The sequence below is a fragment of the Malurus melanocephalus genome, unplaced genomic scaffold (assembly GCF_030028575.1).
Source record: "Malurus melanocephalus ecotype Western Australia unplaced genomic scaffold, MMel_1.1 scaffold_32, whole genome shotgun sequence".
NCBI classification, from domain to species: Eukaryota; Metazoa; Chordata; class Aves; order Passeriformes; family Maluridae; genus Malurus; species Malurus melanocephalus.
Genome location: NW_026623264.1, coordinates 492,630 through 506,834, shown reverse-complemented (window position 1 = coordinate 506,834; position 14,205 = coordinate 492,630). Strand labels below are relative to the sequence as shown.

The window sequence follows — 14,205 nt, the reverse complement described above, 5'->3', positions numbered from 1 at the left end:
CTTGACTCTGTAGAGACTGAGTATTGTAGCTTGTGCAATAAAATAATTTGTTTGAACTAAAAATTCAAACTGTTTACATTTCCTAGAAGAGTGTGAGGCCATCACATGAAACCTGCTGTGGAAGGCTGACAAAACAGATTCTTTCTCCCCAGACTTCACCTTTAGGATTCTGCMTCCATATAAATTTTCTCTAATTGCTTGAATTAAATACCAACCAAAGAGAAGTGTAAGTTTCTTCTAAAAATGCTAACTTTTATGCTGTGATTCTTATGGAACAGCATACTCATGATTCGTACCACTGTGAGAAAAACGTATTACTTTTGAAAGTAATGATTTACCTGTGCTTTTTTTTGCAGTAGACCAGAAGATTATCAAAAAGAAAAAATATTCTCTCTTGGATATTTCCTGCTGAAATTTTCAGTAGTAGTCCACTTCGCAGCATTTCTGTGCATGTGTCTGTGATGTTGGATCCCTAAAATTGAGTGGAAAGAGATTATTCTTTTAGTGAGAACTGAAGTATTTTCCATCAACTAAGGAAAAGCTTGTCATACAAACTCAAAAGTATAACGGTTCTCTGGAAACACTAAAAATCCAGGTCATGGCAATTTATTGCATAGTAATCATAATTTGTGGTGATAACACTAGCCTTGTGAATAGATACAGTTTATTAAAAAAAAAATCCTAATTATATTACATTTGTGCAGAGACCTCTTCTGAAAAATAGGCCAAATTTATCAACTGCTTTTAYCCTCAGTAACCTTATCCAGAAGTGTCTGAAAATGGGGCTTTACTAGACAATCTGTGCCATGATGAAATTGGAAGCTGAAGCAATCTGGGACTTGAACATCATCAAGGATACATATTTCTATACTAGATTATGCAAAATATAAAATAAAAAATAAAAACCAAAACAGCGAGATATAAAACTTGGGCAAAGCTAACAGTCACATGTGCAGTTAGGACCTCATCTGAACCTACTCCAAAGGCATCAGAATTTTGGTAAGCTTTAGATGTTTGGGATGAATCTTCCCATGCCTCATTTTTGCTTCAAGACAGATCATTCATGTGAAAAGGCAGCAGGCATTTCATAAAAGTTAATAAAGAGAAGCAACTTTAACAAAGAAAAATCTTTTTTTACCAATATTTACGTGGAAARTTCATGGCACTGCTGTATCTGGTAAAGAGAAATTTACCTTTCAAGGACACCTACCTTGACTTCTGAGGTGTGTTTTGCTAGTCTGAAAAACTATGTTCCTGTGGGACAGAGCTGCTGTTCATGTGCTATATGCATCCAGACACACAATCCTATTGATAATTATATTCTATATTGTGCTGGCTGCATCAAGCATACATTCATGCTTTGAAGAGTTTCCTGAATTGAGGCAAAGTCAGCTTGGAAAACCTGCAAAGGCCGGGACTCTCCTGTCATCTACACATGTTCTGAATGGTTTATGCATGTSATAGCTGTAGTTACTTCCTCTTCTTGATCTAACCACAGTAGGCCAAAGAAAAATGGATCCAATTAAGAGCCAAAAGCGATCACGCATCCTGCTCTCACAGTTCTTCACCCTACTGTTCATCCTTTGTATGTCACAGCTGTGAATATTGAGCAATAGCTCAGACTGTCCCRAGCAGAGTGCAGTCTGTTTACAGAGATAAGTGAGATTGCACAACCACCACACTGGAACACAATCCAGGTCTCCAAATAAAGCCACTTTGGATTTGTATTAACTAACAACTCCTGCTTCCAGTCAGGATCAAGTGTTCAGACRAGCCAAAGATAAATGTCATCCATAGTTACTTCAGCATATTTCCCTCCCTAAGAGAGCATCGATACCAGCATGCTAATTTCATAGTTTTATTCAAAATGAAACACTGAAAACATCTTAAAAGCACCCACAGTGATATAAATTAGGCATAAATTAGGGCTGCATGTAATGCTTGTTGACCACAATTACGGAAAAGSAGGTCACTTTTTTCCATTCCATTTCATTGCTTTTGTGTATTAAAAAGGGTAAACAATGTCTTATTCTGTGTTTCAAATTTGCTGGAATAGTACTTACTAACAATTTGCATTTTAAAAGGTTAGATACTTTTTAAAGCGTCTTGGTTTGTTTTTACAGAACATTTCTAATTTGCAGAAAAATGGTATTTTTWTGTAAGGAAGCCAAAAAAATCAGCTTAAATCTTCAAAAAATGTAGTAGAAGTTCCAGCTTTCTACAAAAGGGAGGGGCTTTTCATAGAAAGGGTTTTCTAAAAACATTTTATCTTTTCTAATTGAAGAATTTGATTTTCACCAGAGAAAAATACAACCTTTTCCCAACAGTCCTAACAAGATCTGCTACTGCGCCAGCATCATGTCATCAAATACCATATTTTATACATATTTTAAATGTATATAATTCAGGCTACCTGACTTATTAAATTGCCTCATTTATGATTCAAGTTCGATGTTACAGTATAGTAGTGAGGGTCATCTCATAACTTTGTTACTGTCATCCTCTTAATTTTCTTCCCATTCTAATACAAACTGTCAGATGATGAAAACAACATTCTAGAGATACTTTTCTTCCCTTGGAGACACTTCGTCCAAAGACTGAACAGTGTTAATGTCACTTATCAGATACCTTCTGACAAGATCACAACCCATGCTGCTGTGAGTGCAGATCAGTGAATTTCGTTATTGCAGTTRTATTTGCTGAAGTCCAAGGGAATAAAAAAATAGGATCAGAAGTCTCATCTTGCTGTCCTACATAACACTGCTAGTGCAGAAAAATCCCGACACTTCCTTGCCTACGTAATACTTTTGCCTGTTGCTAGAGTTGGGGTGGGCATGGAGTTCAAATGGAGAAATAAAGGAGGGTTATATCATGTGAAAGCACTGCTGCTTCCACATCTGGGGTGAGGATTTCTCTTCATCCCTCATGATGAAAATCACCCCTGAAGAAGGAAGAAGCAGAGAGCACACACAAACATTGCCATATCCACCATGCCATCCAAAGACCTGACAACAATAACAAGTTTTCATGAAGGATGTAGTTACACCTTAAACCCACCCAAGGCCTCTCAGCAGGAACACTAAGCTACAGCTGATATCCAGCCCAGCAGGATAATTCAAATATCCAGCTCTAAGCTGTGCCTCTCATGGGGGGAGGATCAAGGTTGCAGTAGCATAGGAGGGGTCACCCTCACCCCAGAAGCACGTGAGGTTTTCTCCTGCACAGCTAAAACTGAACCACACTACCTACAATATTTCTAGAATAAGTATTACCAGAGCCTTCTGACACAAACATGTTTTCATTAAGCATTTGCACTGAAACTACCACAGGAATTTCCAATATGAGCAACTTGAACCTGAAAAGCAATTTGCTATTTCAAAGTTTTCACAGACATTTATACTCAGTGCTTGTAAGAGAAGGTGATCGGGTTGCTCACTCTAAATGTACCATCTCTACTAGTATGTTATTCATCTTCTATACATTCAAGGTACTGTAAGTAGCAAACATGGACCATTTTCAATGAAACCAGCATTTTTGTGATCTGTCAATTTGAAAATGCCCTGTATTGTAGATACAAACCTATTTTAAKCATCTTCCAGCAAATCATACCAATTATTCAGTGGGGGAAACACTGACCTGCAAAGCAGATTTACACTGTGAATCTATGGGTCACTGAAGACTGTGGGGCAGTCCTCTTCCATGGGTAGCACCAGGGCCAAAGACTCTGTGCCTTTTGAGGACAGCTGGTGTGGAATTAAAASCCCATAAAATCTTGGAGTCTGCAGGCTATCTAGGTATAAATGGCTTCTGATAACCTTTGGCTGCCAGTCASACACCCATCATTCCAATGAAGGAAAAAGCTCAGGCAAGAGGTCTGGACTACCATGACCTTATAGAAAAATAAATGCATGGAAGGAGAGAGACTATAAACAARAAATTTAAAACAAAACCTCCCCCATCCTTGTTTCATTAAATACCCCTCTTTGACATTAAAAAATTACTTTAATTACTTTGAGATAAAAAGCAGCATTAATGGGAATTTTTTGTCACAAAAAAGGTACTTATCTGTATGTTCTAGGCAAATTCCCATTAGGTACTGAGGTTGGACCACACTGAGTCAATGCCAAGCAGGTTAATAAGTCAGAAATTACAGACTAACACTAACTTACACTTCTGTACTTGCACATGGACTTAGGAAACAAATAAAATGTGAAAGGGCTAGAAATTCTGGAGTTTAAAATAGGAATCTCCAGTAAAATATTACTTGATGATATGCTGGAAYAGAAAGGAACAGAATACCCCATGCTACTATCACTAAGTTGGCCTATGACTCATATTGAGTTGTTCAGCTTCCAGCTTACAACAAATGCAACAAATTTGTTTTTTCTTCCATCCACAAAAATTTTACTGCAAGATTCCTTCAGCTGCTGAAACATTCTCCAACTGAGACAGCTACCTACACAAGTTCTGAATTCAGGCCAATAAATTTTACCACTTAGGAAATTAAGTGAGAAAGTCATTATATTCAAAATCATCTTTCTTTAAACAGAYGTTCCATTTTTTCTATGAATATGTATTTTTATCATAATAAACACAAGCTTTGTTTTATGACACTGAAGTATAGGAATTCAAGTCATGCTTTGATCAGCTTCTAAAAATAGTCTTGATTTTTTTCCCTTTCCTTCTAGTTGGGGCCAAGCAATGTGCTAAGCATTTCCTTCTGGAAGGAAATCTCCAACAAGTTTGCCTCTTTATTTTCAAGCAATGCAGAGAACCAGATGTTTATTTAATTAAATCCACTCTCAAACATTGCATTCAGGAACTCTTTTTTTTGTAGTTGTTGTTGGGAATCTTTCAGAATACTGTTAGCTCATATACATGCTCTGGAATTCTTACCATTTCAAGGACTAACCTTATAATTATGCCTGAAAAATATGCGCATATTAAGATCAAGGCAAATTTGCCAGATTGTGGACCCTGTGGTTGCCATATGATATCAAACTCAATCAGCTAAAATACAATAAACACCACATAACTCTACTGAAAACATCCTCTTTTAAGACAACAGCACTGTTTCAGAGTTCAAGCACAGGTGAAATCCTAAAATGAAATGTYGGAATAGGGGAGGCAAAAAAAAMCCCAAAATACCAAMCCACCAAGCCTGGCAGGAAATTACTTTGTTACAGTTTAGAGAATACATTCTGAGCACAGAGAAATCCATGTTTCACATGCTTATGTCCATATTCTTCCTTTATTATCACTTTTGCTCATTAAAACATTTCCAAAAGCAAAAATATTTACTACTGGATATTTTACCAAGAATTCAGAAGAAACTTAATGCAGGAGAATTAATCCCCTTTTCAGGGATAAAGGTTTGAGAACAGTAAATTCTCAACCAAATTATATGACTAATAATGCATTGAGTTAATAATACTGTAACTTTATACTTGAGTGTGTTCATTAAGATGGATTTGACAAATATCTATGACTCAGACACTGGAAGCAAGTAGAATTTTAATCACTGTAGTGCAGTAGAAAACTTAATTGAAAAGTTAAAAACAATAGAAGGAGTAAAGTGGCRATAGGCAATGAGGATTATTTAGCAAATTTCCTTGCCATAATTTAGCAACATAAGCACTTAACTTGCTGCTGCTTCTCTCAYGAGGTTATAACACCAGCATTTCCAATGCATTTAAAGTTCAGATAAAGTACCTTTTCAAGCTACTGATAATGATACCAACTTCAAGCTAATTACAAGAAGAAATGCATTTTCACCTCGTCTAAACAAGAAGCTGTTAAGTGATGTCAGCTAGACCTGTTCTCAATTCAAACATTTAGAAGTTCACTTTATATTCACTTTATATTAGTCCTTTCTTTTTCAAAATCCTACTAACAATATCAAGTCATGAATACACACTGTCTGTCATTCATTTTGATTGTTTAAAATTTTATTTTATTTCAGATTGAGGATTACAAATAAGTGCAGAAAGGTTTGTCTAAACAAGGACMAGCAATTATATCACTTTTGTACTTGCTGGAATTGCTTCTCATGATGCACAGTGAATTTTAGTGGGATTTCATCATGTACCAAAAAATTACAGAGCCCTGAAGTGCAGCATGAGATGATTTGCCAGAAATGGAAAAACAGCTCTTGAAAATGCTGCTACACAAGGAAAAAATACCTGAAGAGAAACATTTCAAACCACACAATGCATTGAAGAAACATGAAGAATTTTGATTMAAGTAAAATCAGTCGCACAATCCACATTTAGAATGAACCGAATCTTCCCACACCACTCAATTAACAACAAACCAAAGATTTGCAAAAGTCCACTGATCAGGAGATTTCACGTGGAGCATACAGGAAATAATTATGTGGTGTCATGGGTAGTATTTAGGGGGGTCTTTGTTCAGGTCTATGCTCCTTTCAGATAATGTTGTTTTTTTTTCTGCTGGATCCTTATGGATGGCAGGAGAAAGCTAAATCCACTGCTGTAGAACCAGAGCATGTCCTTAGACACAGCAAGTCAAAGAAGCAGCAGGTACAGTAAAATCTGGAGGGTGGGGGGACAGAGCTGAACAGAAACTGTTTCTTATTTCTGCTTTTTTATCTAGTACTACAAATATCTACTTAAAAGTTGTCKATTGTAGACAACGTTCTGTTATTTGTCAGACTTCTTGGGGAACTCAGTCAGTTAAGGTTCAGACAGATCTGTTCTGTCTCGAGGCTTTCTCAGCTTCAGTGTGCCATCAGTGTCCCATCCCTGTCCCCAACTCTTTCTTTMCTCTGCACCATGCAAGGGCCATTTCCCACTATAGAGACTGAGACCTGATCTTTAAGCTACCAGACTAATATGCAACAAAGACGTTTTTTCCTGCAACATCTCCCAGTCTGTAAGCCTTCCACGAAGCTTGAAGAGATAAAACCTCTTCCTCTAGTTCTTAAGGAGCTTTCTCATGAAGATAAGTAGAATATTTGAATGAAGTATTCAAAAAAGAAAAGAACTACTTCCATGTTGAAACCCCGTCTTTTTTTTTTTTTAAGTCAGTTTTGAATATGTTTACAATGTTTGCTTTATATTTCTTTGATTGAAACTTCACTTGTGTTTCCCTTCCACGTCAGTACAGGCAGCTGAGACATATCAATACAACACCTAAGTTAATTTAAATATATACTCTTACCTGCATCTGTCTTTCCATATGAACTGATTATAGTACTCAAAAGGAAGAATTTGGTGCTACAGCTACTTGATGTTGTGGTTTTCTTGGGGAAAGGGTGGCTTTTCTGGTTACTACTTCAAATTCTAACTCAGAACCAGATTTATGGTTATTTCATCTAATGTCAGAGTATTAAAATTCTTCCATTTGCAAGCTATTAAAAAACCCCRCAAGTCTCAGCCCCCACAGATTCCATTGAGTATGTTCACATTAGTTTAGCTCACCCAATAATAAGASACTACCTACAAACTGACAAAAACCCATAGACACAATGCTTAACCAATAGTAAACAATAATCAAAGTTTTTTTTCAATCAGACAAAGTGCTGCTAGGCTGGCATAGATAGCAGTAAAATCAAACAAGCATTGAAATTAGGGTTTATAGATGTACATGCATACACACATACATGTTAATGTATAGGATTGATATTGCAATCAAACACTAAAAAACTACCCTTCTCCCTCGAAGTCAGCATTGCTCAGTCATGGAGCATTAATTGACCAAGTAGATCACAAAAGCTGTGATTTCACAGAACTGAAAACTTGATAGAACCTCAGGATCACAAAAACAGGGCAACACATACTTGTTSAAAACTCTTACTCCCTCCTCAATACACAAAGCAACAAATCTTACTACAGTACCTCCCATCCTTCAACATGAGACTGCCATTCTTCCAAAAACTCTAATTTTTCCATTTGTCTCTTGGCCTCATTTATGTTGGAACAGACAGCTTTCATTGCCTGGAGGGCTTCCATTAGGGCTGCATAGTCACTGTGCTTCCTTGGGGTCCGCTTCAGTAATTCCTATTTAGACATAGAAAAAAAAAGGAAAAAAAAAGGGGTGGAGGGAGAAAAAAATAAACCAGTCTTTGATCTCTAAAGGTACATTATAGGAGACTTAAACCAAACCAGCACATAAAAAGAAAGTAGGCAGTCCTGTCTTTTACTAAGTGGAATAGTAGCAACTCCTCTAGAACTGTGGCCTAATAGGACACTAAAACTCAAGAGTAATTAATTACTAACAATATACAGTCATCATGACTTAGGAAGACATTTGAATTTCAGCTATTTTGTCTTCCAACAATGTTCCTTCGTGTTGAGCTTTGGGGTTTGGGTTTGTTTGTTTTTTATATCCTGCAGGATACAACAGTTCAAGAACAAGGATAATAACTCTGCTTAAAAAAAAAAAACCATTGTTCACTCTTGTCAAAATTAACACCTGCCTCTCCTGCAACTCAGGGCAGAAAACACACGTTCCTTTAGSTCCACACTATTGTTTAACCTCATGCAATGCTGCAAAGCACACTGAACAATAGCTTAGCYGACTCACTGATTTCAGATGGTACTGGCAGCCATGCTGATAAACAAAAGGGAGCCACCAGCATTCAGTTGAGAGTTCCCATCTCACACTAGCAGCTCCCCATTTCCAGCTGGGCTGACTGAGAACAGCCTTCAGTGCATGCCCTGCAAAGCCCTCACCCTGCTGCCACCACACCCTGTACTTAAATTTACTTAATATATTCATTTCAATGCTCTGGAGCAATTCATTAGTCATTTTTCCCTATTTTATCTGTTTGTCTTTCAAAAAATAGAATAGAAAAATAATTTCAAAATAGACCAAGGGAACTGTAAAGCCACAGCTATCTGGGATGACTCACACCTCATTGTAATGATTATATTTTTCATTTGTTTTTAAAACTTTTATACTAACATGTTTCTTCTTAAATTTTTTTGTCACATGCCTCACAGCTGGCAATCTTGCAGATCAAAACTCATACATGCACTGTGAAAAATATTGTCCAATAATCATGCTTCAGGTAGCTTTTAGAGCAGAATCTGCTCTGGCTTTCCTCTCACAGTTTAGCTTTCTCACAGAGGCTTTCCTCTCTACTATTCTAATAATAGACCTTAATTTGTTAAGCAAAAATTTGCTTAAAATATTTACTTTTATTATTTCCTAACATGATAAATTAGAAATTCAGAGGTTTGAATATCCAGTGTTTATCACCACATTTAACATTTTTCATTGCTTTAAGCTGTCACAACATGGTAAGAATAAACATAATTGTACATAAAACCATTTACAGCACTTTACCGTTACACTATAGATTTTCTTGTTAAAAAAATCATTAATATTTTTCATTTTCAGTTTTTTGATGGTAAATCAGCATCATCAAAGTGTGTCACCAACAAACTCTGCTATCCTACCACTTTAAGCAAGGGCATGGTCAAACCCAGCTGAAATTAGACTCATTAAACTCTCCCAAAGGGCTCCACTTCTACCCAACAATGGAGAGGCAACCTTACAAGAAGAAGCAGAATAGAGCTAAWCATCTTGATCCAGCCAAGCTCCTCAGTTCTTTGAATACTGATGTCAGAAGACTTGCCACAAGTTTAATGAGAGCAAGTCTGGTTTCAGCATCTCAATAAAGAGATAATTCACTGTGTAGAAAGATTGTTCCCAGAGTACGGAAACACGCTTAGCAACCAGTTTTATATCAGAAGGATAAAGTCCTCAATAAAAATCTTGTACCTTCAAAAGAAGGGGATACTTGCATATTCTCTGTATTGGTGTCACTAGATATCCTTCCAAGGGCACATCGGTGTTCTTGCGTCCTCCAAGGAGCATGCAGTTCTGGAGTGGGAACAGGTTCACAAATTATTGGAAAATTCCAGGAAAATTACCAGAAATGAAGACAAGRGCATAGGTATATCCAATATCTGGCAAAACTGTACATAAGCTGTGCAAATATATATAAAGAGRGAGGTTTGCAAGACTGTCAAAAGTACAGGCTTGAACATACACACAGGCTATCCAACATGACAAGGAAATTGCAAAGGCATCATGCAGGCCTGTCACCTAGGTACTCTCATCCAGTCTGATGAAGAGAAGGACTTTTTCTAAAAATTTAAAACTAAAAGGTAATAAATAAAATGCTCAAACTATGTTTTCAGACTTCAACAAAAATAAAAACATTTCAGGGTGACTGACCACTATAGAAGTTGCTGTTTATAACAAGTGTGTGTGCAGTACTAAGTAGTGTCAAAGTTCATGTTCAAACATGGTCATCCTAATGCACACCTCAAAAAAAAACCATGTTCTCTTCTCATGCTTCTATATTTAAATATCATGTGCAATGAATAAAAATATYCTGAAATCAWGGGCAAAAAACTATTATAAAGTTTCAAAAAGATATCTGACTATGGAAGCAGAGAGKAAATTAAATATTGGGTGGAAGTACCCATGGAAAAGCAGCTGACAAAGAAAAGAGTAAGGGCTTTTCGGGATAAGAAAACATACAAGAGGCATCACAGCAAATGTTTGGAATTGCTGCAACTGAAGTGTAAATACATAAAGACCTAAAGTAATGCTGACAATTATTTTATTAAGAGATCAAAATGAATTGTGATGCAATGGTATGAGATATTCTCAGCCTCAAAGAACAAGTTGTCTAAGCTGAGGACGCTAAACAGGAGTAGTTTAGGACAGCCAGATGGGATGTCGACACAGGCCACAGATCTGGGTGCAGGCCCACTGTTGATGGAACAGAGGCCACACAACTGGTTGGCCACCCAGCACACATTTCCTATAACCAGCGCTGCTATGGGGATCTCCTCACCCACCCCTAAGTCTCTGCTTTGTACTCATGGCCAGGCAGCTTCTGTCTTATTCTAGAGGATGCTTCACCCCAAAGGATCTCACTTAACCTGACAACACAAAAGCTTTATTGATCAAGACCAAGTGAGATAATGGCAATGTAGGTTATAATTTATATAGTAACTGTCTCTATATATACTCAAAAGCTCAAAAGTCTGGTTTCAGTTCCCTGCTGTTTATAGACAACTACACCTCTAATGACCTGGACTGTCTGACATGCCCAGAAGGCTTTGACTGCACTTTCTAATTGTACAGTCATATGTCTTGTTCTATAGGTTAGACTGCTGCACTTAATCCTACAGATATGTCCCATATCTCTGTGAACCTAAAATGCCCCAAGTGAACCCAAATCAGATGTGAAAGCCTGCTGCACGTGCCCAGGACCATGCAACACTGACACATCATGAACTGCCACAACTGCACACTTGGCTTCCTTTCTCACAGAACAAGCTCTGTACAATCTTTCTCCAGAGTATTTTGMTTTTTGTCTCTGTAGTCAGCATTCACCCTTTCTTCTTGAGTTTGGCCATGCTGCTCCCAGTACAAGAAACATGTGTAGGAAGTTCCTTAATCTGTGACAAGGTGGAGGATACTCAGTCAAAAAACAGGACAGCTTTGAAGCTGTTTTCCGACTATGAATAAACATTTCTGAATAAGAGATTCTTAGTAAAAAAGCAGATGTTGCCTCACAGCACCCCGTATCTCCCACATAAGGGAATTCCCACAGTGGCCATTTACTTGGCTGTAAATAAGTGCAGCTGGGGAGTCAGATCTGGTATCTTTCAAAAAATGAGTGGGCTGCAATAGGACAACCTCACCAAGAACTCTGTCAACAGCAGCAATGAAATGCTGCTACGTGCTAAAAATAATTAATAAAATTAAATACAACTTGTGATACTGTCAGCATTGACAGAATCTTTTTTTGTTAAACACATCTGTGATGTGTTTGTTGATAGGGTCACTTGCTCTCCAGTACCAAAACATAATAATCAGATCAGATCACTCCAAAATTTGATAGCATATCCATAAATACCCGAGGAGGTGTCTAAGTTCCAATAAAATAGGCTACACATTTCACAGCTGACCTTGTTACTACAGGACACCATGGAGGAAATACAAAAACTATTGCACAATGAATCCTTCTTTTAACAACTAATGTCAATTATTAGCAAACTCAATATTTACATGGAAATTGGTTTTCCTGTTGCAAAACCACAAGTACTATCATACTGAACATTTTAAAACTTCTCCTTACTTGTCTTATAAAGTGATGACTAGTTGTGGAGCTGTTTCTTTCAGCCTCAGATTAAGTCAATCTCTAAGATTAGAATGGCTACTCTATGATCCATAACAGMAGATTTTTCTGTCTGCAACAGCTCTGGTTACATTACCAGAACACGGACCTTCCCTTCAGAAGTCCCACTGAGTCCTTCAGCTTCCCTATCTCACCTCATTTATTTTATCCTATTCTTTTTCCTTTCTAGAGATTCACACCCTTGTTTCCTGGCCAGCATGTTCAAGGCACACTGCCTAATGCTGCATTATCCACAGATCCAAGGGCAGCAGTGAAAACATGATTTACACACCCCGTTCCTCTGAAACACCACACCCAGCTAAAACTGCCTGCTAACCCCTTGCAGGTGGGCTTGCACTYGTTACATGGGGGAGGTGACAGTGCTAACAATTCACTGGCCTGTCAGAAAATACAAGATTAGAACAGCAGTTCAAAGTTTATTTACCAAAAGAAACGTCCGCACTGTTCTTATTTTGTTCAGGTCAAGAAGAACTTTCTGTGCCTTCTCATGGTTACTGCAGTATTCATCATAGATACGGAATTTCTCTTTCTGCAGAAACAAAAAGAGACCTTGTTTTTCACTTGTCACTTTGATTTTTTTTTWAATTAATAAAACATGGAATGAGCACTTTTTGCGAAGCTGAATTGCTAATATAGCTTTCATTCTGGAAGGTCAGTTCTTCCTCATACATTTATTATTTGAGGTCTAGCCTCAAATTATGAGCAGCCTGGGAGCACCACTTGGGAATTTCAAACATAGATTCATAGAATACAAGGTTGAAAGGGACCTCAAGGATCATCTGGTCCAGCCTTTCTTGGCAAAAGCACAGTCTAGACAAGATGACCCAGAACCCTGTCCAGTTGCATCATAAATGTGCCCAATTTTGATGAATCCATCACTTCCCTGGGGAGGTTATTCCAATGGCTGATTGTTCCCACTGTGAAAAATTTTTATCTTGTGTCCAACTGGAATTTCCCCAGGAGAAACTTGCACCCATTACCCCTCATATTATCCATGTGACTCTAAAACAGGAGTCTCCATCTTTTTAGCCACCCTTTAAATACTGGAATGTAGTTGTAAAGTCTCCCATAAGCCTTCTTTTTTCAAKTCTGAACAAACCCAGTTCTCTCAGGCAGCCACATGACACAGTTTCCATGATCACATCCTTTGATCAACCTTGTGCTCTTCTCTTGACCCTGCCCAGACTGTCCCCATCTCTTTTGTACAGCAGGGACCCCAACTGAGCACAGTATTCCAGCTGTGGCCTAACAAGAACTGAGTAGACAATGACAATGATTTCTGGACCTCCGATGGCGATGCCCTTGCTAAAGCAACCCAGCATCCTCTTGATTTTTTGGATGTTTTTTTTTTGGTCACAGCAGCACACTGTTCACGCATACTGATCTGGTGGTCCAACCAGACACTGAGGTCCCTTTTCACAGAGCTGATCCTCAGCTAGGTAGATTCGAGCCTGTGTTGCACTCCCAAATAATGTTTTCCCAGGTGCAAGTCTCTGTTGAACTTCATATGGTTTTGTGAAAATTGCAGAGGCTGAACTACCACAAACACACAGGATAAAAACACATGAAGAAAATGCAAAAGGAGTGGCCAATTTGCTGGCATTATTACCCAAWTTGTCTGCAAACACTTGTTTTCAAATATGATCCATTTTTCTGCAGAGTTAAAAACTGATGTTACTCAACTTCTGTAAAATCTTTCCATGAACCATTAATAGTTTTCTCCTCCCACAATGAATAATCAAAGGCTTAATGAACAAATGGAACTCTAACCAGAGATAACAATGAAACCTAGAATTTTTGTAAGGTCTACAACTCAAAGTAAACCAATYTGTCCTCATTTTGCAAAGCTCTGTAACAGTAACATCCTTGTTTTGCTCCAACAGGAAGAATAATACTCCTAGAAACCAATTACTGCAGGACATACAAACACACTTGAGGAGGTACTGCAGTTGTCACAAATAAAATATCTTCCCAATCCAAAACCATGGAGGTATTTTATCCAGAACATGTACTTC

At 37.7% G+C, this 14,205-nt stretch overlaps 1 protein-coding gene across 1 annotated transcript in view; it reads right to left on the bottom strand.

Moving 5' to 3' along the window:
* Positions 1-14,205, bottom strand: part of PREX2 (phosphatidylinositol-3,4,5-trisphosphate dependent Rac exchange factor 2) — a 161,527-nt gene that overhangs the window by 103,661 nt on the left and 43,661 nt on the right. Inside the window, exons 4-7 of the mRNA XM_057363910.1 lie at positions 12,615-12,719; positions 9,751-9,852; positions 7,860-8,021; positions 339-472 (exon numbers count right to left, since the gene is read on the bottom strand). Coding sequence (XP_057219893.1) covers positions 339-472; positions 7,860-8,021; positions 9,751-9,852; positions 12,615-12,719 — 503 coding nt within the window. The remainder of the gene's footprint in view (positions 1-338; positions 473-7,859; positions 8,022-9,750; positions 9,853-12,614; positions 12,720-14,205) is intronic.